Source organism: Tinamus guttatus, unplaced genomic scaffold (assembly GCF_059628265.1).
Source record: "Tinamus guttatus ecotype Peru unplaced genomic scaffold, ASM5962826v1 Tinamus_guttatus_pri_ptg001602l, whole genome shotgun sequence".
NCBI lineage: Eukaryota > Metazoa > Chordata > Aves > Tinamiformes > Tinamidae > Tinamus > Tinamus guttatus.
This window is the reverse complement of record NW_028290136.1, coordinates 1,250,841-1,276,468: the sequence shown is the minus strand read 5'-3', so window position 1 is coordinate 1,276,468 and position 25,628 is coordinate 1,250,841. Positions and strand designations below refer to the sequence as shown.

Genomic DNA, 25,628 nt, shown 5'->3' with positions numbered 1-25,628 from the left:
CATGCTTAGTAGAAACCAAGGTTTTCAGAGATGAGCTTGAAGAGTTTTTATACTTAAATATGCTATTTGATTTTAAAAAGAAGGTGAACATCCAGTAATTTCAAAATCATTAATCTGATTTTGAAAACGAAGAATAAAAATAATTCCATAACCCACATATCTTTCACGTATAGTTAAACTCTGTAATATTCCTGTATTTTGAAATTCACATGTCTGGAAGGTGTCTTTCCTCATATGCAATAACAGCACTTAAATCTTTATAACATACTCAAGACTGAGATCTACTGTGTGGTTTTGGTACCTTAAAATTTGACATAGGTGGAATTACAGAGCCTAAGTGTAAGAATGAATTGCAATAGTCTCTCCTCCTATTTCTGGTCTGCAAATAAGATCTACTTGTGGTTAGGTGAGTCAAAGTTTCTTTTGTCCTCCAAAATCTCCTTCTGTGGCTCACAGAGAAAAGATTGGATGTGATAAAACTCTGAGCAGGATCAAAAATAAGGATAATGAGGACATTATTGTTGAAAAGACACATCAGTTGGTTGCTGATTGTAGTTCCACCAATACTTTCTTCTGCTATTAGACTTACATAGTGTACATATGATACCCTTATGCATTTATTTCCATGCATAGAGTGGTACTAAATGCCTTCTTTAATAATACAAAAGCACCATATGCAGATAACATTAACTGAAGAAGAATCCTTAAAGCAGCTTAGTTCTGAAACATCTCAGAAAAATGTAGGAGAGAGAAATAAAAACAAACTGGAATGATACACCATTCTCATCACAAAATGTTGATTCAGATAAAAGAGAATTTTGTGTTTGTTGAATAAATGAGTCAGGAACTGAAATCTAAATCTCTGAACAACTTAAACAATGATAACAATGATAGCAGAAAGCAGGTGGGTACCTAGGCAAGTCCAAAATAAGTGACTGTCATGCAGCACCCTGATATGTCATATCTATGCACTGTTGTTCCTGAGTATGAAGAATTTCACATTTTTAACCCATCAACTTTTGTCCCAGATCTGGTGCCTAGGTAATGAGACGCGATTTCATGTCAACAAAACGGTAGACGCAGCCATTCGCTCTGTAGTAATAGGTGGCCTGTACCCAGGTATTCAGTACCGTGTGGAAGTCGCCGCAAGCACCAGCGCAGGCGTGGGAGTAAAAAGTGAGCCACAACCCATAATAATTGGTAAGTGACTATTCTGTTACTTTGTTTTGCTTGCTTAGACACTCAGAAATGCTTTCTTAAACCACGTCTGGAAGCATAAAAATCTGTGGAGCAAAAGACAAGGTGCAATTTGGATTGAGGTAGTGAGCTTTTAACATCCTGCTGATATCATTATCTTCTGTGTGTGCAGAACTCTCACAGAACACAGTGAAATAATTCCTTTTCTCCCTGAGACATATTAGAAATCGGCTTATCAAGTGAAACTAATTTAATTCTTTCTAATGAATTTACCACTTCTGCAGTTTGACAGATTTATGGAACTAGCAACTAGAGCTCCGTTTTCTGCCTGTTAAAAAGACTGTAATATTGCTTTACTTACACCGTTGGTGCCTAAGGCTCTATTTACAGCTGATTTTATGAACATTAGAAGTCGGTGTTTCTCCACTATCAAAGAATAAGTGACTTCTATTCCAAATAGAGAGCAAAGGTGGTATTATCATCTCTTGCTTTGAAAGGACTGCCTCTTATTAGTGGTTTCCATACTGGATTAATTTCCTGACCTGAGGGAAGCATAGATTCTGTTTCTACTGAAATTCTTTCCAAGTATAAATTATGAATGCAGAAACAATATGGGAAGGGCGGGCGTAGGAAAAAAAGTAACCCTATTTAGCAAAACTGAAAGGAGGTGTGCGTAGTAGCACCTCTTCAGTGTGCCTAATACTGGAATTCTGTTACATTTTTCTGTATGATCAAATTTAATTATGCCTTTAATTACAGCTTGATTATATATTTTTATTGCTGGTTTGTGGGTATTTTTTTGCTATTAAATGTTTTCTTTTCTAGAAAACATTATGAACAAAATGTCTCAGACATGAACCATTCTGTTATGGATAGGCTTTTGCAGAAGGCTGGACCCTAGGCATAGCTTATGTGTTTAATGATGTTTAAGATCTCCATGTGTCATGATACCTAGGTATTCCTATGTATTTCCCCCTTGTAGCAGAACTAGGGACATGCCAACTCTGGACATATTGTTACTGGAGAGGGAAATGCAAGGGCAGAGCTGAAGACAACGTTGGTTTTATAAAGAGGCAATCACAAAAACTCCAAAGAAAAGAGGGGGAAAAAAAGTCTTCTAGAACTGAAAGCAATAGATTGATTTTGGAAAATGAAGGGAACCTGTCCTCTAAAGACCTGGGTTTTGGGCCTTTGTGTAAATAACTTATGATGTGATATTAGTCTGTCTTTGCATTCACTTTGATCAGGGTTATTCAACTTCCCAGAGTACTGCTGAAAGGAGTCCATCCAACTAGAAGCTAAATGCACTGGTCTTGTTCCAGCAAAGCACTTAAGCGTGTTTCAATATAAGTGTGTGAGTAGTCTCGTGTCACTTAACTTGTTGTGAGTTAAACTTGCACTAAAGTGCTTTGCTGGATGATTGCCAGAATGCTCAGCCCCTAATCTGGATATAGCCCTCCATCCTATCTGTTTGCTTACAAAAACTGGCTGACATAATCAGGAATTGAGTCTGTAGAGATCTGTATTATTACATGAAGGAGGAAAGGGATGCTAAGATGCAAATTTAACAAATAAACTTAAAAAAAAAAAGCTATTTGGCATTTAGAAACTTATTTTTGCCCTGTTAAACTCAGAGTGATATTTATTTGTTCCTTTAATGATCCCAGAACGTCTGTCTCAACAAGTCTGTCTGATAGCATCTCTGCACATTTACAGTCCTTTACATGAAAGTAATTAATAGAGTCTCTTCTGTTTGGCTTGAGTTTCTGTTCTCATTTCTTTTTTTCCCTTCTGGGAACACAAAGCTGGATGTGGTTACTACTTGTATGGTCTATATCTGCCTTTTCTGTACATTCCAGCTTTCTATTGCTTCTGAGCCAGAATTGCTGGCTATTTCCTCTGGTTGGTAAAGGCAACAGAGTTCAGGTGATACAATTTCTGAAAATTTGAGTTGGTAACACTTGATGTTTGACTAAGAATCAAAATTACAAAGCCAGAAAATATAATTGTTATGTAATTAAAATATAATTATGAGGTTTAAAAATTGGGTAGTGAACAAACCTTGTCACATAATCATGAATGGGTAAACATCAAGTGGTTGTTCCATAATGGCATCCCACCTGGCCCAGTGCCTCGCTGTACTATTTCACAGCTTGCAAAGAGAATGAACAACTGCAGGAATGCTTAAGCCTGGAGAGAGCAGGACGGTGAGGAAGAACAACCGAGGCTTATTGCTAACCAGTGTGGCTTTCGTTGTCACAGAATGCAGAGACCAGGGTGGAAGAGAAACACCTCCTTTCTTCTAACGACAGAGGAGACGTTGTTCTAGGGAGTTGTTCTGCAAATGGCTGATGTTCGTCATCTACTGAGTTCCAGGATCAGGTCTAGATAACAAGCTAATACAAGTCCAGGAAGCAGAAGGCAGGAGACTGTTGAGTGATAGAAAGTCTATTATTTCGTTAGTTGGGAATTGTGTGGCTCTTACCAGAGTACTTTAAGCAGGATGTTAAAAAATTGCGTAGACGGATCAAAGAGAGTCAAGACTAAGATTTTTCTGATCACTATCGATATGGAATGCCGGAAACAAAATTGAAGCTAGCAATATTTCTGTTATTTCTCTTGATTAGTTGGCCTCTTCCTGCTCACATTCCATCATTGGCATAATAATATGAGGAACAGCTGCAAACTTTCACAGTAATAGGTACAATTGAATCTGATGTGTCTAATTAATTTTTAGTCCGACAAATTAGTTTTGTTCTTCATTACTCTCCAATGGGAGGAAGACATTATATTTCATTATGTTTTTGTCTTCAGGAACAATGGAGCGTTGCAGGTCACACACATCCCTTGTCTGTGTTCTAATTAGTTGAACTGACAGCATTGTTACAGAAACACCTGCACTATATGAAATAGTACCCTGGTACCTTGGATGACATATATACCACTTCTGATTAAATGTTATCTAAAGAAATATAAAACTAGTGTCATTTGTTTGCCCAAACTCCTATGTTTGTATTAATTTTACTCAACATCAGTGGGTAACATTCATGGTGTATCCATTTTTTCTCAGCCCCTGAATTCACAAAGCATATGTTACTGTGACATTTAAATGAATTATTACTTTTGCACGTGTAATTACTAGGCACTGGGAGGGTAGAGCAAACACCAGACTGCTAACTTTAGAAGGTAATTTGGAGACAGATTGCACCTTCCCCCAGAAGAGCCCTTGGGAGATTATAAAGTCCACTGAAACCTCTCTCCGGGCTCTCTGCCATTTGTTCCCACACCCTCCGTTGAAAGACGACCAGTTTTTGACCTCAAAATAAAGCCAGGATCTTCAGCAGCAGAACATTTTGCAGCCTTTAGCAGAAGGCAGTCATTCTTTTATTGAAAGCGGGAGGATCCGCTGCTCAAGCTGACGTACCCAGAGCACTTCTTCCCCGCTCCTCTCCACGGCTCTTCTCCACGCCACCGACGCGGGGTGGACATGACCTGCTTGCTCACCTTCCTGCTGCTGTTACCTGGCCTCCAAAGGGCGCAGAAATTAACTGAAAGTTAATGCCAATTAGAGCTACATGAACTCCCATGCTGATTTCTATTAGAAAATCAATTGTGTGCTTAGAAGAGCATGCTACAGAGTGCCTCTTTCTATTAAGTTTTGCCCTCAGCACCTCCTCCTTTTGCACTGGGTTGCACCTATAGATTGTTTCTATGGGCAACGAGGAAAGGGCAAATCCTGCAAAGGAGCCACCGCTGCCTCCCCTCTTTTCCTTGCTCACTGGGTTTTTAATCTCTCGTACTACGTCAGGGTGGAAACTTTTGGGCTTTTGCTGGCAGGAGGAAATAGGAGTGCTTTGGTTGGAGAGGGCTGCAGCAACTACCTGCCCTTGATGCCAGCAAAGCTCACCAGCAGGACCCAGTATAGAGCAGTGCGGGGCAAGGTCTTTACGCTGCGTTTCTGTGCGTGAGCAGGCAGTGAGGGCTGCTCTGTGGGAACGGCTCGCTGTGCGGGAGGGCTGCCTTGCTGGTGGAACAGCGCTGCTGAACCCACGCCAAGCTCTCACACAGCTTCAGCAGTTTGTTTGCAACAGCAGACGGTCATCATTGCTAAATATTGACATGGTGATGAAAGAGGGAAAGCTTAATAAAATCTCAGAGATCATTAACAGTGTTATAGCAATGCAATGCACTGCACTGCGTTTCTTCCAGAGTTACTTGATCCAGCTCCGAGCACCATGGAGGGCGCAGAGCTGCCCCTGCACCGGGGCACTGCCGTGACAGGCACAATCCAACGTCTGCCAGCCAAGGTGCCATCAGCGAAACCTTCGGCCTTGGTTCTTATTCACCACTTGATCTAGGCTGTTGGTCTGCTGCAGAGAGCCCTTCCTGGAAATAAAATGGATAGCATCCGGCTTTTCTCTCCTGTATCTGCTTTAGCAAATGACCTTGTTTGTTTGCTTTAGAGCGGAGCCAGCATGCTGACACAGCGGCAGTTTAGTTTCAATAAGTGACTAGTAGATTTAACCATTGCTGAAATATAGAAGAGGAATACATACATTTTCACAGTAGGGTGTTATTCTACAATATTTTAAACAATTTTCTCCAAATGACCTTTTCAGTGCTTTATTCCCATATATATCTTCTGTTACTCCATGTGTGATATGCTGTTCGAACTGAGAATTGTGGGTTTTCTCCTCAGAAAACAAGCTACTCCTGCGGCTTGAAATCTCTCTTCTACGTTTATACAGGCATCTGATAATAAAGCATCTACGCTTTGAAAATTGAGCTAAATAAATCCTTTTTGCCCAAAATGATGGCTAATTCCTTCACCACTTCTAAAAGTGTAGATAGAGATAGTTTATGTGAAATGTATATAGAATCACATTGCACATGTAGAACGTATACATATAGAGATGTTCCGCATTTCCCAACTTTAAAACCAACTAGGGTGTTGACAGGGGAGGTTTGAACTAAAAACTTTTCTATTCTGGCTCTGTATGCTTTATATTTCCCGAATTTTTGTCCACAGTTTTTATAAGCATTTGTTTTCAAGCTAGACACTAAGATGTTCTTATTAGAGAAAAACTTATTAGTTACTTGATATATTTATTGAAGTTCTGTGCTTCAGGTTCATTGCATGCAGCCTATTAAATTTATGAAGTTATGAAGTTCATGCTATGCTGCCCATAATTATGAAAAAAATACATTGGTATATTGTTAAAAGACTTTGGATTGTGATCTACTAGGTTAGTGAGGACAGTGCTATAGAGCTCTCTTTTCAAATATGTATTTCCAAAATTGCAATGGTTTATGGGTTCCCTTACTAGAAACATGGCTTTTCCGGTGAGCATTAGTACTGTATAAAGCTGCCCCGGTGTGGATAATTCTTTAGAGGCACATAACAGCTTTTTAATTTTCATTTGCAGTACCTAGTTGCATTGCAGCGTCCATAATAAATATGTTCTGTTGGCTTTCTTTTGTACAGGAGGTCGTAATGAAGTTGTCATCACCGAGAATAACAACAGCATAACTGAGCAAATCACCGATGTTGTCAAACAGCCTGCCTTTATAGCTGGCATCGGCGGGGCCTGTTGGGTCATTCTGATGGGCTTCAGCATCTGGCTCTACTGGCGCAGAAAGAAGAGGAAGGGGCTTAGCAATTACGCGGGTAAGAACAGTCACTATTTATCGCCATCTCATCAGGTTCTCTCACGAAGAGCGCAGCTGCTGTTGAACCCAAAACCACGATGACCTTACGACAGAGGTGGACTGGGTGAATTGCGTATGCTTGTTTTAAGTGTATGCTGTGAAAACTCCAGCCTATGAGAAGCTTTAAATGCATTGCTCTGAACCACATTTCATCATTGTCATAAGACAGTCTTTATTTTTACATTTCCCACACATTTAGCATTAAAAAAAGTACGAAGAGGGTTAACTGTACCTCTGATTCCTTGCTTGGAAGGCACTCTGTTAGTGGTCCAGCTTGAGCGCAGGAGTGTGTGAGACTAAATCCTTACATGAAAAGTTAGAAAGAGTATTTAATCTTCTTTTTCATTCCTATGCATTTCCAGATTTTTTGAACCACATAGATGGGAAACAAACTGAGATACTTAGCCACCAACTCCCTACATGAAACTGGAGGAGAAAATGATGCATTAGCTAAAGAGGGGTGGTCAAGTTTACCAGTAATAGAGCCGTAGGAAGCTTTGTCTTGGAGATGAAACTGCCTTACAGGGCAATGCCTTTTTACATAAAGCAGGGTGCTCCAAATTAGGTTTAGAAAACCACAGTTGGAAAAGCAAGTGCATCCACTATATGAAAATTTTTCTTCCTCACTCTCCAAAACTTTCTGTTCTGTGTTTTTTCTGTGCTTCAGGAATCTTAACGGATATTTAAGCAGGCAGATGAGTATAGCATTACCAAAGAAATGGGATGCTCTAAAACGTAATTTAAACATGAAAAACCTCTTCTTCAAACATTGGGACAGTTTCTCATGTAGTTCTTATTGTACAATACATTTAATAAGAGAAAGCATTTTCTGTTTGAGCAAGATTTGCACATTTGAGTTTTCAGTATGTTTGCTTTTGGCACTGTATCAGTCTATGTCATACCAATATTCTGCTGCTTTGCAAATTACCACATGAACAAGAAGTCACAGTTTTCCCCATGTTATTGAGCATCTCTAATTAATCTTTCTATGGCCAAAACCCAACAGTCATTCCCTGTTCTAATCCACACAGACCTGCCTCTTCCTAACCCTGGCTTTAGCCACCATCAGACCTCTCAATGGCCTCATTGTGTTCACTAACCCTGAAGAAAACAATTCACAGCTTTAGAGGCATTTTGTTGTTGTTCTTGGTTTTTTAATCCTGGTCTCTCCCCTGCTGTATTAGTTTTCTGACAGCTTAGTGAAATCAGACCTCAAGCCAGCACGCTGGAAGAATGGAGAAGATGATAAACTTTCCAAAGGCAACAGGCTTTTAAATTGACACAGTTCACTGTGGAGCATCAACTTGAGTGACCATGTAGCTTATATCATTCATAGGTTCTGCTTTTTGATGAGGTATTTTTTTATTTCCTTTAACAGCAGTGACAACTTTTACTCCGAGAGGTGGTATTAATCAAGAAACTAATATGTATATCACATGTACCTCCACAAGTGCTTATATGATACCCAGATTCTTTATATTAAGAGTTAGGCTAGTATTCCTCTTCAAACACTGTCATATGCATTGGATACAAACTAAGATTACACTTCCCCCCCTCTTTTTTTTTTTTTTTAACAAGCAGAATTATTAGTCCTGTATGTGAGTTGGCTTAGCTATTTTTTTTAACTTTGAGAGCAAAGTCTTTAACACATTAAAATATATCACTGTAAATGGTAATAATAGTTGTTGTAAATGGTCATTATAAACAGTGTGTCTCCTGCAACTCATTACTTCTCATATGTCTGCTGCATCTACTTGTAGTGTGAACATTGGATCATGACAGATTTTCCATTATCACAATTACAAAATAATGAATGCTTTCTGCAAAGAAAGTTTGTAAGAGATTGTGTTTCAGGATTCATCCTTATGTTTACAGTTTGGAGAAGAGCATGTCCTCAGCTGTGACTGTCATAATTCACTGCTCACCTTTCCAACTGTCATTTCTCATTGGCTGCTGGCTGGTTAGTACTTAAAGCTCAAATGTTACGTCCTGCGTATGATATGAAGCCGTAACTGAGAGAATTCCAGAGGAAACTCCTGCCCTGCAATTAGCGCTTGTTGTCAGGGTCTGTAACTCACAATGTGCTTTCTTGTTTTGCAGTTCAGTCCTTCACCTTCACCCCTGCAGGTACTGTCCATTAGTCTGTCTGTTACGTCACCAGTGCATCGTTGCAAACATGAGCTACCTAAGTGTTTATAAACATGTGAGGTATGCAGAATTAAAACCAAATGAAAGGAGAAATACCACTCCTACCTATCTGTGACAGTAATGTAGCATGAATTCTCATAGTGGTATCAAGGGAAAGTGCAATCTGCCATCCTTAGCTCCTCTGTCATTGTAATTCTGCATACTTCTGCATACTCATCTAACTCTTCAAAACAGTGCAGTTTTGAAAGTAATTTGCAGGACAAAATGCTTGAACTAACATAACATGAACAAGCATCAGCTGCATATGGTCAAATTTTCATCTTGAGGCTCCAAGAAAGTATCATAATTATTTCAGAAGATCTGCTAATTAGAGAAGTAGAACTTGCCCTTACTTAAGCTGTTAGCTGTGTATACATCTGCCTTACTTCCAGGTATCCAGCTCTTCACTCAATCCAGCGATTAAGCTATGCACACATTCCCTTTACAGTATTTTTAATTTGAACTATTTACTTTTATTCTGTCTCTCCATTTCAAAGCTAATTTCCTAATTGTCGTTTCTTTAACAAACATAGCATACGGCACACCATTATCGTAAGCATGATTAAAGATATGTGAAGAATAAACAAGTATGGCTTGAGCAGCAGGTTGCAAGCAGCCTAGTCAACATATGGGTAGCCAAGAGAAATAGTGTATACAATTAGTAGTAATAATTAATACAAATAATGAGCTTCAGTTCTCATATCTAAGCTTGAGAGTGAAAAACTTAAAAAATAGTTATACCTCAGTGTTACACTATAACCAAGTGATAAATTTCAGCGTTTTCCAGGAGGATTATGTAGTATTTTGGGTGCGTAGAGTGTCCTCTCAATTCCACTTGCCAAGGCTGTCTCTTCTGTCCCCTCTGACATCCATATGGTGGAAGCCAATCCTCCTATTGCGTAGTGGAACCAGTTCCCATGCTCAACTAGCTGCTTTCCAGCTGTCTTATTTTCAGCCGCAGCTTGCACATTTTAGCTTGGCAGAAAAGAGCAGCTGACGGTTGAGGACGTTGAGTGAAGGTGGCATTGTCTGCCCGAGGGGCCTGTGAGAGTGCTGCGGAGAACTGCTCTCATGGAGGGATTTCGGGGGCTCATGAATTGCTCGTTCTGGGTTCTTGGCATGTTTGTTCAAGTCAGACTTAGCTGTGGCACAACACATCTCGGTCTAAAAGCTGCACTTGCTTTGCTTTGGGACACACCATACAAATTTTCCCAAAATGGAATAATAAGGCTTTGCATTTGGTTCCTATGACAGTGCCACTGTCAGCCGCCTGTTGCTGTAGTGTGGTAAGTTTTTTCCATTTTTTTTGTGGCTGACATTGGCACAACACCGGGTTGAGTTGGAGCCACAGGGAATGTGCATGATTCAGTGCAGTTTTTCCACGCATGCTGGGCAGCTAGGATATGTCAGAGGCACTGCCAAAAGTTCACGTTTTGTACAAGAGCTTCAACATTTCATGGATTTTTGGGAACCATAGCAATATGACACTCTATTCCCTGGTCAATGATCATTTCTGGAGGTGGCTGAGAATCTATGTCATACAGTAGTTAAGTCTACCAAATTACAGTGTCTCAAAAAATCATGACTTGTAAAAATTTTGAAAGAACATAGTCCATGCTTTTATTTTCATTCCCAAAGTTCTCTAAGATACGTTTTTAGTTCTCTAGTATTCGAATTTTTGATTGGTGATCTCATTTAGATAAACACATCCATGCTTGTGGAGATTTGATGATATTCAAAACTGTATGTTTCCCCTTCATTGTTATGATTCACAAACACTACATTAGTTGCAGATCTAAATATTTAGACAGTGTTATGTAGCTTTCAGAATCTCGTCAGAGATAGCTGTCAGTAAAGTTATAACAGAGATGAATTTATCCCAATCATCAGACATTTTAGAAGGTGCACACCTTTTGTTCAAAAATGTGCTTTAAATTCTTCCTTTGGAAAAAAAAAAAAAACATGATGTGCAAATTTAAGTGTATCACTAATTTGATTGAATGTATTTATGGAATATTTACATAGTCACTCTGTTTTAGAAACAGTTCTCGCTGAATAAAAACCTAAATAACATTTTTTTCAGTTATTTGTGAGATGGATTTGGGAGTTTTTTTCAGTTCTGTTTGCATACATGTAGAAATTAGAACTCTACAAATATCTGTTTAAAGCTATGGATTCTGCAGTTATTTTTTAGTTGCTTAAAAACATTCTACCTGATCAATTTCAGATTATGGGTCATGCATTAAGTCTTTACTGGGGCTATTTGTTATGTATCTTGTGATTAGACACCTAAGTGGCTAGGACTACTTGCTATTTTTATTCTGTGATAAGACACCTAAGTGGCATAATTTCTGCTTTATGACTAAGCTATGATAACATTCCGCAGAAAAGAAGAACAAACAGCAAACGTGCTGTTGGTAAAGATTTGTGCCAGGGAAGAGTAATTTGCTGAGTTAAAATTTATTAAGCTTTCTGTATTTGTGAATATTTTCATAAGCACTGATTGATAGTTCAGATGCTCACAAAGAAAACGTGACATTCAAAATCATAGCTATATCTTTTACATATTCACAGTTGAACTGACTCTAGTAGGTACTAAGCTGTTAGTACATGCATTGCTTTTCTTCCACTTTTCCTTTCCCCATCATGACTCATCATTAGGCGTTGAATCTGGGTAGTTATAGTGCTGCAGAAAGCATGGTTTTCAACTATTTTAGTTAGATGAGTGTCTCACTTACCCGGTCAATAGTAGTGCCATGTTCTGCAAGTGTACAAGATTGTACATTTTGGGGAACATGACACATTTTCAGCAAAAAACAAATATTGCACAGAGAAACTGACTCCATGTGTTATTCTTTTTTGAGTGATCAGTTCTGTGATACAGAGAGTGGTCTTTTTGGTCATTGGTTATGATCCCAGGAAGAAAGGCACTCAGGCTCTGTAAAATATCACTTTAAATGCCATATATTACAGATAACACTAAAAAAAATGAGGAGGATTAGTATAGTGTTGTGAAGTGGATCCCTTCAAGTGCTGGAAACCTCAAAATGTGCAGCACTGCACAGGTGCTCACTGGAGAGTGAGGGCACAGCCTGCCTGATGGATCCTGTCCCTGGAAATGGTTACTCCATTTTTACCTTTTGGGTTCTTACATGATTTCCTTAACACAAAACTATTCATCATCTCTGCTGTGAAATGAGGAGAAGCTGTCAGATAAAGACAAGGACTTGCAGGTGGTGTAATGCCAAGCGGGAGCTACCTTCAGGCTCCTTCGTTAAAATTAGCTGCTAAGGGGCCAAGGGGCTGGTGCAGCACAACGTGGGCCCACAGGCCAGGCTGTTGTGCCACGCTGCACGGCGTGGCGTGGGCCTGCTCATGGCTGTCCTGAGGGTGCCTGCTCAGGGTGGCTGTCCCGAGGGTGCCTCGCTCTGCAGGCTGCAGGGGTCTTCCAGCTAGGATCACTGCAGCGGTCAACCCTAGTTCTGGTTGCCCACATACATGCAAGTGCTTTTATGGGTTTCCACGTGGTACAAAAAGAGGAAGCTGCTGCAACACAGATATCTGACCGCTTGCAGTATAACATAGGAATTGTTTCCTTCCCATCCATTGCAATGGCAGAACAACATTTGTTTATTTAGCACTGGAGGTTGTAATTCTCTTTTCAGCTTTCAGTTTTCATACTGAAATGCACAGAATCCATTTATAGAAGTAAGAAGAGTATCATTTATCTGCTTATCATTCCTGTGCCATCAAGCTCATGGTCTGCCAGTAACCACTCACTTGAATACTTAGGTGTTTTCAAGAGTGTCTAGGCCATCAGCCATGCAAGGAAAGTAAATATGTATTTTCATTTATGAGTAGGGAAGCTTATTGAGAGACTAGTGCTCCTTGGGATTAAAGATTTCATGAAACTGAGTAAATAAAAACAAATTAAAAATAGATAGAGAAAGAATTATGGAATGCAACACATTTTATGCACAACTCCTAAAACTGTTAAATGAGGATAAATTATTTGACAGATTCCAAAGGCAGGCAGAAGTTTGATGGAATTTTTATATGCTGATTATCTCTTCTGAGTTAATTCTTATTAAAAGAGGATTAATCTACATTCATATTTGAGGAATGGCTTATCAGAAAAAGGAATGAGGCTTGGCTGGCAACATTAAAGTTTTCATTTGTGCTGGGAAAATGTGGCCTACTGGAGATAGGCGCACAGAAAGCTTTCTAAAGCTTTCTTGCCTCAGAATGTCAACTTACTATACATTTGTATTTTTCCAGTTATAGCAGGCATGAAGATTAAGTTTAACCTTGTCAGATAATATTAGTAAATAGTATGGGTACATCCTTATATATTTAAAAAAGAAAAGCATGTAAAAAGATCTTTAGCATGTGCTGTTTTTCATACAAATATATAAAATATAATTTCCTTAAATATTTATACATTTAAAATGCACTTTGCCTTATAGTCTGCATTTTCACAGTGCTTGAAGTATTCCTTGAAAATGTCTTTATACAGAGGTTATTTTTTTCATCTTTTGAAAACCAATCTCATCCCTGCTGGTCTTCAGCCTTTCTGAGAACACGTATCGGATACAGAGAATGCTGAAAGAGCTTTTTTTGCTTCCTCAGTGATAAAAAACGAGGGAGATGGGTGGGTCAGGGAGACGGACATCCTTCCCTTCCTCCTCTTACATTGCCCCTTGAAATTACTCTGCATCTTTTTGAAGTGGAGGCAGGCTGAATAAAGCCAGCTGTCTGTGTGTTTTATTTTTACAGTGACATCTACATGTCTGCATTGCATTAAGTATGCTCCTATTCAGGCCGTTAGGCTTGCTTCGTAATTGCAGAAATCAAACTGCAGGCAAAAATGCTGACAAAACGTACGGCAGGAATGATAAACCCAGTGCTTATGTTGGCAGCCTGGCCATATCTTCTGTCGTTGGCTATCTTTCCTTTCACAATATTGATGTTAAAAGAACGGCACCTTCTATCTCCACCTTCAGGTACCCCTTTTACAGGAGGTATCAGGAATTTGATTATTTTTTTCTGCGATATCCGAATGACATCTTCACTCTTCCAAAGGGATTTTGATTAGCTTAGTTGGTAGACCAGAGCCTTTTTCAACAAGAACAACACGTACAATATTTCCTTGTTTCTTTTCTTACGAAGATTATAACCATCCTTGCACTGTGGTACAGGATCGATGAGAAAGAGGAAGAACCTGTATTCTTTCTCAATCTCATACTTATTATGTAAACCAGATACAGTCTTGTCCAGAAAAAAAAGAGCAATATAGCAGCAAAGCTAGTTTCTTTTTGATAGTCTTTTTCGAATTCAGTGCTAAGCTGAACTTTTTTTTTTCCCTAAAATACATGGTTTATACTGGGAGAAAAAAATATTTATAGAAAGAAGCAGGAAATGGTTTACCACCACCAGTATACACAGGTAGCAGTAAAGAGAGTAGATGCTGTGATACCTGTCTCTTCACAACCAGATGATGTGCCACAGCCAATCTGCAATAACTATGGCTCCATAGCTATAGATAGGTATCTCACAGCATGTCCTAAAGTTTTTTCCATACTTCACTGCACAGAAAATAAAACACGTCTGGCAGGTGTTGTGGTTGCAGCCTCACACTAGCTCCTCTATTTTAGCTTTGCTTTATAAAGGTACATTAGGGATACAAATGCTTTGGAGACCATAAATATTGATTTTGTTTTCCATTTCGCATAGTTAAAATCTCACACACTTGTACATACTATGTGAGTGGTGACAATATTACTTTAAAATTATTTCTGGTAGTCTGTAGCCTAAACAAAGCCATTAATCCCAGGAAGTTTTCAGAAAATATGTTGTACAGGAATTCCCTTGGAATAGTAAAACTTTATTTTTAAGATTTGTTACTGAATACATATCTGGTTTTGGTTTTACTTATTTCTGGAAGGATCAGCTGTTGTTTTGACAAATGCAGGAAGTTATAGAAATGGAGTATAAAATGAGAAGGGGAGGAGGAGAAAGAAAACAGTATCTATATTAAAGTGCTAATGTACTTTGGTGCAGCATATTTGGAAACATAGCAAGTCAGTACTCACTGCTTTTACCACGTGATGTCTACACCACCTCAGATTATTCACTTTTAAGCAGAGGGTGATGCAATTAGCTGCAATGTTTTTAATATGTCTTGTTTTTTAAAACAGGCTTGAATTTAATACTTCCCATACTTGCATTTGATTTCCTTTTCATAAATTGGCTTGATTACATCTCTTCCTAATTCAGTTTTAAATATTTTGATATGATACCTGGCAACAGTGATTTTCTGATATTGATATTAGCCTGTTTTGTGGTGATGGGTAATTAATCAACCAACCCAAGCAGTCTTCTAGCAGGGCTTCCAAAGGGCAGTTTTGTCCCGTATTTTTTATGTGTATGATAAGAATTACCCTAGAAACTGATAAAGTTGCAAGTGCACTATGAAGTATCAGAAGTATTTTGCCCGTGGGTTTATGTCTTTGATATTTTTAAAATATCACAGTATTTCCTTCAGATGTAGTACTTTTATCTGCTTAAAATGACCATATATTACGCAAAGCCTAATCCTGATTTAGTGTAGCTTGAAGTAATGTTAGGAAAACCTTGCAAATAGTCTGGTAGGTGTAAAATATTAAAAGGGATGTCTATGTCAGACAGGTAAAAAAAAATCCCAAATGGGGGCCTGTTCCCAGGCTCTTCTGTTCCTCTGTGCAATTCTAACCCGCATCTTCTCAGACATCTTTAAGGATGCAGGTGTCTAGGATATAGAAATAATCTACTCCTCTGCCTTATCTGCTCTTGACAATAAATAATGGAATATTGCCACTGAGAAACACAGTAGTTTTTTGTCTTTTTTACAAAATACTTGCTCATGATTCAAAAAGGAGCATCAAGCGTTGTCAATTAGTATCCCATTAGCTTTACCTATATTGCCCTGAAATGTAATCCTGTTAATATAATTAAGAGACAGACTTTTTTTTTTTTTTTTTTTTTTTTTTTTTTTTTTTTTTGTCAAATACTCCTTAATGGAGCCATGAAAAGATTTGTATGCCTCTGAACATATCCTTGGCATCCCGGATGGCAAGACACAAAACACTTTCTTCTTCTCTCCGGCACTGATGTGGGTGTGTTTATGTGTGCGTGCTCTTTCTTCTACTGGACCTTTACTGAAACAGAGTAACTTTATGGGGTTTTTTGGCACCCTTAAGCTCTGATAGAGCTGCCACCTCTCTGTATTTGTCCTGGGAGACTGTGTATTTGTGGGGTGACATTATCCTACTGCATTATGGCGTGATGCTTTTAACTCGCTGGAGCAATGCCATTATGGACAGAAGCAGGAGCAGGCCAAGAAAACCATCCCGTCACAGGGCACGGTCTTATACCACAAAGTCATACGAAGGGGCCTGTGGGAAATGCAGGGCTCTTTACCCATGCTGCCAGTTCGCCTTGCAAGCTGTGGAGCAAATTGATGTTAGTTAATAATGTGCAGTGAAATCCCAAACAGATTGTAATCCTAAGTGAGTTTGATCGTTTTTGATAATTTCTGTACTTCATTACATGATGATGCCAAGAGGCCTCCAGTGTTGGACATGAAGAAATTTGAATTGTTATTTATAATTAACACTAATGGATTTTTCCCTGTCTTATATGTGTGTGTGTGTGTGTATGTACGTTTGTTTTGTTTTTTTTTCCAACCAAAATACAGTCACTTTCCAAAGAGGAGATGGAGGACTAATGAGCAATGGAAGGTATGTTTCATTGTAAAGAGGTCTGTTTCCATCATGTGTGTTTCTAAAATTAGGAGTCTGGAAAATTCTATAGGTGATGCTCTTTGGTAATAAATGATCATTTATAAGATTGACAATTCTAGAAGGAGTTAAATAGCCTACCACCAGGTTTAATGATCTATCTGCTCTGCACTTTGGAGGAATCAAGTCCAGATGTTTCATATCTCCCAGATGCCCTGGAAGAAATTAGTAGTAAATATCACAAGGAATGTGTTCATTTGTTACTAAGATGTTTATTGCATTAATTAGACATTAGCAAATGAAGTTGCTGTTGTTTAAGGCTCCTTATTGGCTCCCACTAAATTGCTGTGAGTGAACAATTACACATAATCGATCACAAAATAAATGATTCATGGATGATGAATAGGTTAGAGATTGATAGGACTGAATTCCACAACTTTGGCTACTCAATTGAAATTGATAAAAGCTGATAACAGACCCATATATCCTCATCTATTTTCCCTTTGCCAATAAGGAGATTGTAATTAGGCTCTGGCAATAACTTCCAATCTCCCATTTAATCAATATTTTAGCAAAAAGAGATTAGGCCTAATGGGAGCTAGTGGATGTGGCAAGAAGGCTGCTGGGTCTTCTTATTGCCGTTTCCATAGAAACCTCTATGTTTCTTTTAGGCATAGTATCAGGCCCGCCCGGGGTCTAGCAGAAATGAAATGTAGTCATTATAGATGTTGCTCCAACTTCATGAGTGCTTCCGAACTCCAGAGCTTGGGCAGAGGGTTTTTGTTTGCTTGGGTTTTTTTTTGTTTGTTTTGTTTTGTTTTGTTTTTTTTTGCATGAAGTGATTTGTTTTCCTTGTTTAGCACAAATATGAACAATCCCAATGCCTTGCCAAATTTCACACTGCTTATCCCGGGGTGAGAGACACGCAGTGCCTTACGGGCCACGCTTACTGTTTCTTCCAGCGTACTTGCTGTTTAAGCCTGCTCTCCCGCTCTGACGCCACCAGAATATGAAAGCATGTGGTAGTCACAGATAAAGATAGCTGTGGACTTTCCATTAATCCTACTCAAACCTGTTTGCCTCTAAACCATACAAGAGTGCTCAGAGGAAGAGTTACCAGCCTGTGGATGACAGAGGTGCATTTGGGATGCAAGGGAGGAAAGAAATAGTAGCCCAAAGTCCTGGAAATGGCTGATACAGAGCAATCAGTTTGAGTGATTGCTCCCTTGAGGTGGCAATTTATCATGCAGCCCTGGTTTGGGATCCCACGATGGTACTGCCTACCTCCTGTTTCACACAGACAACGGAGTTCATTGGGATTCCGGCAGAATCACGACTGATGCCTGGTCCCAGTTCTACTGACAAAGATGATTTGTACATACCCTTAATTAACTGCTCAAGGTCTTTAAATCATCAAAGCCTACACAATTTTAATTTGAAATACATTGAACTCTCCTAAACCGTTTGCTTCACATGGTGGTGGGAGAAAAGTGATGTGGTCTATTCAGTTGCACTTGTGTCCATGTTGTCTCATACATATTTTACTGTTTAATAAATAAATATTTTAAAATATATATACATATTTACACGTATATATTTGTATGTATATCTTTTTTTTTATTCTGCTTCAGTCGACCAGGTCTGTTGAATGCAAGTGACCCCAGTTATCCTTGGCTTGCAGACTCTTGGCCTGCCACAAGTCTGCCAGTAAACAACAGCACTAGCGGACCCAATGACCTTGGAAATTTTGGTCGTGGAGGTGGGTTTTATTTCATTAGGACACCATATAGTGGATAATAGGCTTCTGTTACTTAGCATCTGTGATAAAAAGTGTTTAATATTTTTATTTTTTTATCGAATAAAGTCCAGGCCAGTCTGTTAAGAACTGTCCTCAGTCTCAACCATAATGCATAAAGAAGGTCTCAAAGAGCTTCATAAACTTTTCTTCTTTTTGGAGGGAAGAGCAGAGAAAAGGAATGATTTAGATATTTTAGGGTTTTTTTTCACAGTTGAATTGAGAGAGACCCTTTGGTGAGGGGAGGTAATGTTTTCTAACTAGGGTGATTAATCTTTAAAGAGATTACTTTCAAATGTTCTACTCAAATGGGAGTTTTAAAAAATCAAAGTAATATTCAAAGCTTTCTGTTACGTTCTTGGTTTTTGTTATGCTATAGTACAAGTAATGCCCCAGAGTGACGTTCACAGGGAAACTTCTTAACATAAAAGTATATGTTTAAGACATAAGTAAGGAAACAAAAATCAGAACAATTTTATATATGAAAAATACATTTAAATGCAAAAAAATCAATAAAAGCATCAAATGATTAAATGTAAAAAGATTTTAATTTTGAACTGTATCAAAATCCTACTCTTTGGTTATGCATTCCATGCAAAACTTCTTCCCTCTGGCTTTACTAACTTCAAATTGTTTTAAAACACTTTAGATATATTTTCCATGATATATTGACCATGAGGCAGCAGTGTGCCCTCGTGGCCAAGAAGGCCAATGGGATCCTGGGCTGCATTAAGAAGAGCGTCTCCAGCAGGTCGAGGGAGGTGATCCTGCCCCTCTACTCAGCCCTGGTGAGGCCACATCTGGAGTACTGTGTCCAGTTCTGGGCTCCACAGTACAAGAGGGATGTGGAGCTGCTGGAGAGAGTCCAGCGCAGGGCTACAAGGATGATCAGGGGCCTGGAACATCTGCCCTATGAGGAGAGGCTGAGGGAGCTGGGCCTGTTCAGCCTGGAGAAGAGAAGGCTGAGAGGGGATCTAATCAGTGTATATAAATACCTCAAGGGAGGGAGTGCAGAGGACGGGGATGGTCTCTTTTCACTGGTGGCCACTGATAGGACTAGAGGAAATGGCCGGAAACTGAAACATCAAAAATTCCATAGGAACTTAAGGAAAAATTTCTTAACAGTGAGGGTGACAGAGCACTGGAACAGGCTGCCCAGAGAGGTTGTGGAGTCTCCTTCTCTGGAGATCTTCCAAACCCGCTTGGATGCAGTCCTGTGCCACGTGCTTTAGGTGTCCCTGCGTATGCAGGGGGGTTGGACTAGATGATCTCTAGAGGTCCCTTCCAACCCTAAGCATTCTATGATTCTATGATTCTATGAAAATGGTTTAAAGCTCCTGTCTTGCAAAAATGTTATTGTAAAGTAAACAAATCTTTTGATAATATTTAGAAGGCAGTTGAATGTCTGCCAGCTTCTTTGCTGTAAATATCTTGAGAATATGACTCTTTAGTACTTTTCCATCTTTTCATGAGCTCACATAATACAGATAAATTAACATTTTATTTTAGCATTTGACTCTATAAGACTCCCGTATAAGACTTACAGTTTGAACTGGAAGCATAGTTTAAAGCTTTTGGCTTCTCTGTGGGTGAGGCATAGGTCCAGTATTCATTCAAGAGATGCAACATCTATATTTGGAATTTCAGCTGAATTCCACCTATAATCTTTACAGTCAAGCTTGCACTTGTATTGTGGCTGTTTTGGAACTTGCCACTATCTATTTTAACAGTTCCATTTTAGATACTGCTGCTGTCTCTCTGTCTAGTATGAATGAACTATAAAGGCTGAACTTGAGACTTTTATTGGTATAATATCTGAAATGATGCAAAAAGTCTGTAAGAACGTTATGATCAGTAAACCATCAATCACTCTGGCACAGAAACTGAGGAGGGCAATTTTCACACTGCCTTTCAAAAGCAACATCCACATTATATCCTGGCAAGACACTTGAGAACAAGACTATGGGTGGGAAGCACTGGCTAAGTTTGCGGACACGTAATACCCCGAAGTTGTACTGTGATTCCAAAGCAACAAGGAGGAGTCCCTCAGAAAATCCCTTCAGAGCTGTTTGAATTATTGCAAGAGCTACAAAACAAGATAGGTTTTGGAGAGACTTGCAGGAAAAAGGCGGAAAAAAAAAAAAAAAAAAGATGCTCGTCTGATCTAAAATATACAGAGGTTTTCTAGTATGTTGGTAAAATCTCACTTATTTTTACTACATGATTATGGCACATTGTAAAAGGGCATTTTCATAGCTCTTTGAGTGCTTAGTGTATACATCTCATGAGCTAAAAATACTTATCTGTGATTCTGTTGAAAATTCCCAATATGTCTAGTGAATTTCAGTTTATTAGCAAAGCAGACTGAGAATTCTTGGCTGGTGGGAAGTGCTGTAGCTTTCCGTTCAACTATGTGCAAACATCTAGCCCTTTGTTAAAAAAATGACTGTGCAGAGGTGACACCTTTTCATTTAACTGAGATGTACTCTAAAGGATAGATGTATATCTGATTACTTCAGAGAGATGAGTAATTTACTAATGTTTACTTCTGTCAGTCTGCAGTTCCCGTATACATTGATCTGGATTTACTTTATTTCATACATTGAGCAAAAATTAATTCACTAAATTTCAATCCATTATGTTTTGATGAAACCATATGCAGAAAAGCAGAATCTTATGGATGAATGCAAAGATATGACTCTGCTTGACTCTCACATCTCATGCTGCATTTGCACATAAATGCTTTTACAGTTGCTTACTGACCCTGGAAAGCACATTACGTATGCGCAAATAGGTAGTAATAACCTGATTTTGAAAGATGACTTGTGGTTTGCATTAATTGTAACATTTTGTTGTACTTAAATCTATCTGCAGATAGAGACACTTTAAATACTTGATTGTTCCCGTCTTCCTGGATGGCCCTATTGGTTGTGGCTTGCAAAAATAGATGATACTGATAGACCCAAATTTAATCTCTGTTTCTGCAGTCTCTTTACTGAGCCTTTGCTGTTGTCATACTTAGTATTATATAGCTGCCTTGAGACTACAAGGGTCCGTATTAAAATATTCACTGTTGGACAGATGTATGCAAATAGCTCTGAAAATAAAAAGAAGAGAATAAAACCGTGGTATCATATCCTACTGCTAGAAAAGCAGTGAGAACAATGGAATTCCTTGAGGTCACACAAACTCATGTCCAAACCTGGAACTAAGCCCTTCTCCAAGTCCATAAAAGCATCTGTGGTGGAATCTAAGCATTCTGGCTACATGTCATAGTTATGATTATTTGAATTATTATTGTTATCTGAATTATCACCTCACAGTCCATATCTGCCATCATACTCTATAGAGCAAAGGATGCATTTTTCTAGCAAACAACCATATTCCAGAATACATTCTGCTTTTCAGGGCCTAAATAAATTGTAAAAGTAGCAGCATATGAAATACTAACGTTAGAGAAAGCATGAGAAGGGTTATCCAGGCAGCTGTGGTTCTTCCTGGGACGTTGTGCCAGTCATCATTAGATTCGTCACACCCCAGTAGTCTCAGCTTCTGAATCTACTCTTCTACTAGCAAATGTCACTAGCATGTTCAGTAAGGATAGAGCATGCCAATCACGGGGATTAAAGTTATAAATTGCAGTGTGTGATGGGATTCAGAAGATGAGAAATGTGAACAGATACCTAGTTAAATATGCTGTACTGTTTTTCAGGTAAGTGTGCTGAGTATTTGAAGAAGTTGTTCTCCATTATGAACGCTACTTTGCCATTTTAAGAGACTGATCACTTAAATCCCTTCAGAATAACTTCTTTTCACATTCCAGAAACAACTTGCTTTGGTCAGGTTTTTCCTTTATTGTCAAGGAGAAACGTACTAGTACTAGTTAGTGTCTAAAGGGAAATTAGATAAACTGATGCATCAAACATCGAGGAAGTGAAGGTGGTACCTTTAAAAAAATACTGAGAACTTCAGCATCCATTTAAAAGTTTTTCTAGGTATTTGCTGGGAAAGTTTCCTCTGTGATTTGTAGATTCTCTCCTTTCATCATTTCCCTGAAGCCCAGACAGGTTCTGACTTAAGAGTGAACAACGGAAAACATTCCTCAGTAGAGAAATTTTCGAAACCTCGGTTTCACAGTTGAAGGTATGGAAAGAAAAGATGGTTTTAGGCAGTGAGACGTGAAGGACAAGTGGTAGGCCTGTCACAGATGCTGATAGCTTGGCGACGGTTGTACATCATCTTCCCTTCGTTGGCTCATGGACCTGTCTCAGCCAAAATGCAAACGCGTACAATGACACATTTATTTTTCATCTTAAACCTCGATATTTTCAGGCTTCCTGTGCATCAGTGGTTTGTTTCATTCCCCTATGTTCACCACAGATGTGCTGCCGCCAGTGCCAGGGCAAGGAGATAAAACAGCTACTATGCTTTCGGATGGAGCCATTTACAGCAGCATTGACTTCACCACCAAAACAAGTTACAACAGTTCCAGCCAAATAACTCAAGCTACGCCATATGCCACCACTCAGATCCTGCATTCCAACAGCATCCATGAGCTGGCAGTCGACTTACCTGATCCTCAGTGGAAAAGCTCGATTCAGCAAAAAAATGACCTGATGGGATTCGGTTACTCACTCCCAGACCAAGGCAAAGGCAACAATGGTAAGCCTGGGTCTTCCTTTCCAGAGCCCTCCTCTTCCTGCTGCATGCATGCATTAGAAAAGTGTTTTTAGCGCGTGAGGCACTGCTCATATTTACCATAACTAATACTTACACACCTTGCATGCGTGCTGAACTGGACCCTCTCGCAGAATATTTTGCTGTGTGCTTTCGGCCCTATCTGTCCTGTGATAACCACCGACCCATCTGCCTTCCATTAGGCTAGGACAGGCACACACCAAAGGAGAAACCCCCCAAAAAGGCGATTGAAATAAAAATCGCAGCCCCGCCGCCCCCGCCGTTGACTTGCTAACTGCATGTGTTGCATGTGCTCGTGCTGTCGACTAATCCCGCGACGCCACTGTGACCTGTCCCCTTTAACCCTTAGCCTTGCTTTACATCCCTGACTACCGCGTGGCTGAGGGCTTGGCTAATAGATTGCCACACAACCAGTCGCAGGATTTCAGCACCACCAGCTCCCACAACAGCTCCGAAAGGAGTGGCAGCCTCTCAGGTTGGTTCCAGCGCCGCGGCGAGGGGCGGCGCCGGGGGGGCCATCCGCTCGGCAGCTCCTCAGGGCGGCCACGCGACCGCCGGGCGCTGTCTCCTGCCGGGCAGGAGGCCACCCGGCCCCGGGAACACCAGCGAGCCCTGGCCGCCGCTGCAAAAACATAGGAAAAGAAAGAAAAGAAGGTCTTGAAACCAAAAAACCTCTTGTGAAACCTATTAGAAAATCTCCTCAACCACCGCACCTCGCCTGTTGCAGCAACTGCAGACCGTGCGCCGTGATGTCCTTGCCCTGGTAGCACTCTGCCAGTTGCTATTGCCACATCACACTGCAGTTTGTAGGTCTCCCCTTACTAGGCTTGTGAGGTGAATATTTGCGTTGAGTTGCTACCCGGTTCTGCACTCATGTGAGGCGTTTCCAAATGTGCTCTTTAATCAGGCAGGCAGCTCACTCAGAGGTAAATGTAGGCCCCACAAGATGATTGGGGTTGCAAAAATTGTGCCAGGTCTGCATACGAACAGAATGTAAATTTTATGTGTGTGCTGCATGTTATATATGAAACACGACACATTTTCATGGGATGAAAATGGCTGAATACTTCTGATCGTGTATTATATTTAAATATATCTCTTTTATTGATTTCTTTAGGTTTGCTTACTTGTTGCTTATGCTACTTTACGTATAATTATGCCCTTGTTTCAAGAAGAAAACTAAAAAGCCTGCAATTAAAATAGAAGTCTGCTATTATGCTTAACCAAAATAGGAGAGAGCTGAAGGGACTTACATTTCAAATTTGTACTATATCCATAGCCTTTTGAAGTGCAATTACAAGTTGGAACAATCATAACAGTACAGATCAACCGCAGAAAGGGCTTCTGTGTGTCAATTTTAATGACTTTTCAAAGAGAATGTTGAGATTACAAGCCTATAAACATTGCCCCATAATTCAAATACCAAATGTATTTGCAAGCCTTGCATGGAAATATCTTTTTATGGAAATACTAGCTGCTTTGAGTGCCGTAGAAAAATAACACTGACAGAAAGGGATCTGAGAGTTAAGTTCGTGTGATGCTTTCGGAAAGGTGCTTGCTCCTTGTACGCGAGATGCATTGGCAAGTAGCTGAGGAAATCAGCCTGCTCCTCTGACTGCAGGGAGATGCAGAAATTGATATGCTGAGGTACACACATGCAGTTATCAAAGGGCAGTATCACACTTTAAATGTGTTGACAGTTACCGCTAGCTAAGAACTTTCTGAGAAAATACAAGGAGCATTTTTCACTGGAAAAGGCTAGTTCATCAAAAGCTGAACTTCGAAAACTGTTTGAAGTGAAACGTGTTTTGTGCAGTGTTTCTCAGCTCGAAGTAAAATTTCTGATGAGGTCCGGAAAGTTCAGGTGGCCCAGCCTTCCTCAGCCAGGGCATTCCCTGTAGTCACCAAAGCAGAGCTCACACGTGGGTGTCCCGTGGCTCTGATGTGTGTCACACTGTTGGGCTGCAGATTCAGTACTTTGCTCTCCCTTACCCACTGCTCGTGTATATAGTGCAGACCAGCTGCAATGTGAGAAATTGAAAAAGACCTTCAAATAGCCCAATAATTAGAGCGTCACTGGAGCCAGAGGCCAGCTTTGATTAGCTGGCCCTCATTAGCGGGAACAGGGACTTTTTATCACTTCCTTGGTTCGTATTTTAATTATTTATAATTCTAAGTCTCTCTCTCTCTTTCAAACAAATGCCATGAGAAATCTTATCCCACTCTGGAGTGGAAAATAGCTAAAACCGTAACTATTTTGTGAA

The 25,628-nt window shown here is 39.7% G+C and overlaps 1 protein-coding gene across 1 annotated transcript in view; it reads left to right on the top strand.

The window, feature by feature from the left end:
• ROBO2 (roundabout guidance receptor 2) overlaps nt 1–25,628 on the top strand; it is a 415,201-nt gene that overhangs the window by 348,975 nt on the left and 40,598 nt on the right. Inside the window, exons 16-21 of the mRNA XM_088539329.1 lie at nt 1,029–1,200; nt 6,683–6,865; nt 16,829–16,871; nt 18,503–18,630; nt 23,047–23,328; nt 23,714–23,839. Of these exons, the coding sequence (XP_088395455.1) occupies nt 1,029–1,200; nt 6,683–6,865; nt 16,829–16,871; nt 18,503–18,630; nt 23,047–23,328; nt 23,714–23,839 (934 nt within the window). The remainder of the gene's footprint in view (nt 1–1,028; nt 1,201–6,682; nt 6,866–16,828; nt 16,872–18,502; nt 18,631–23,046; nt 23,329–23,713; nt 23,840–25,628) is intronic.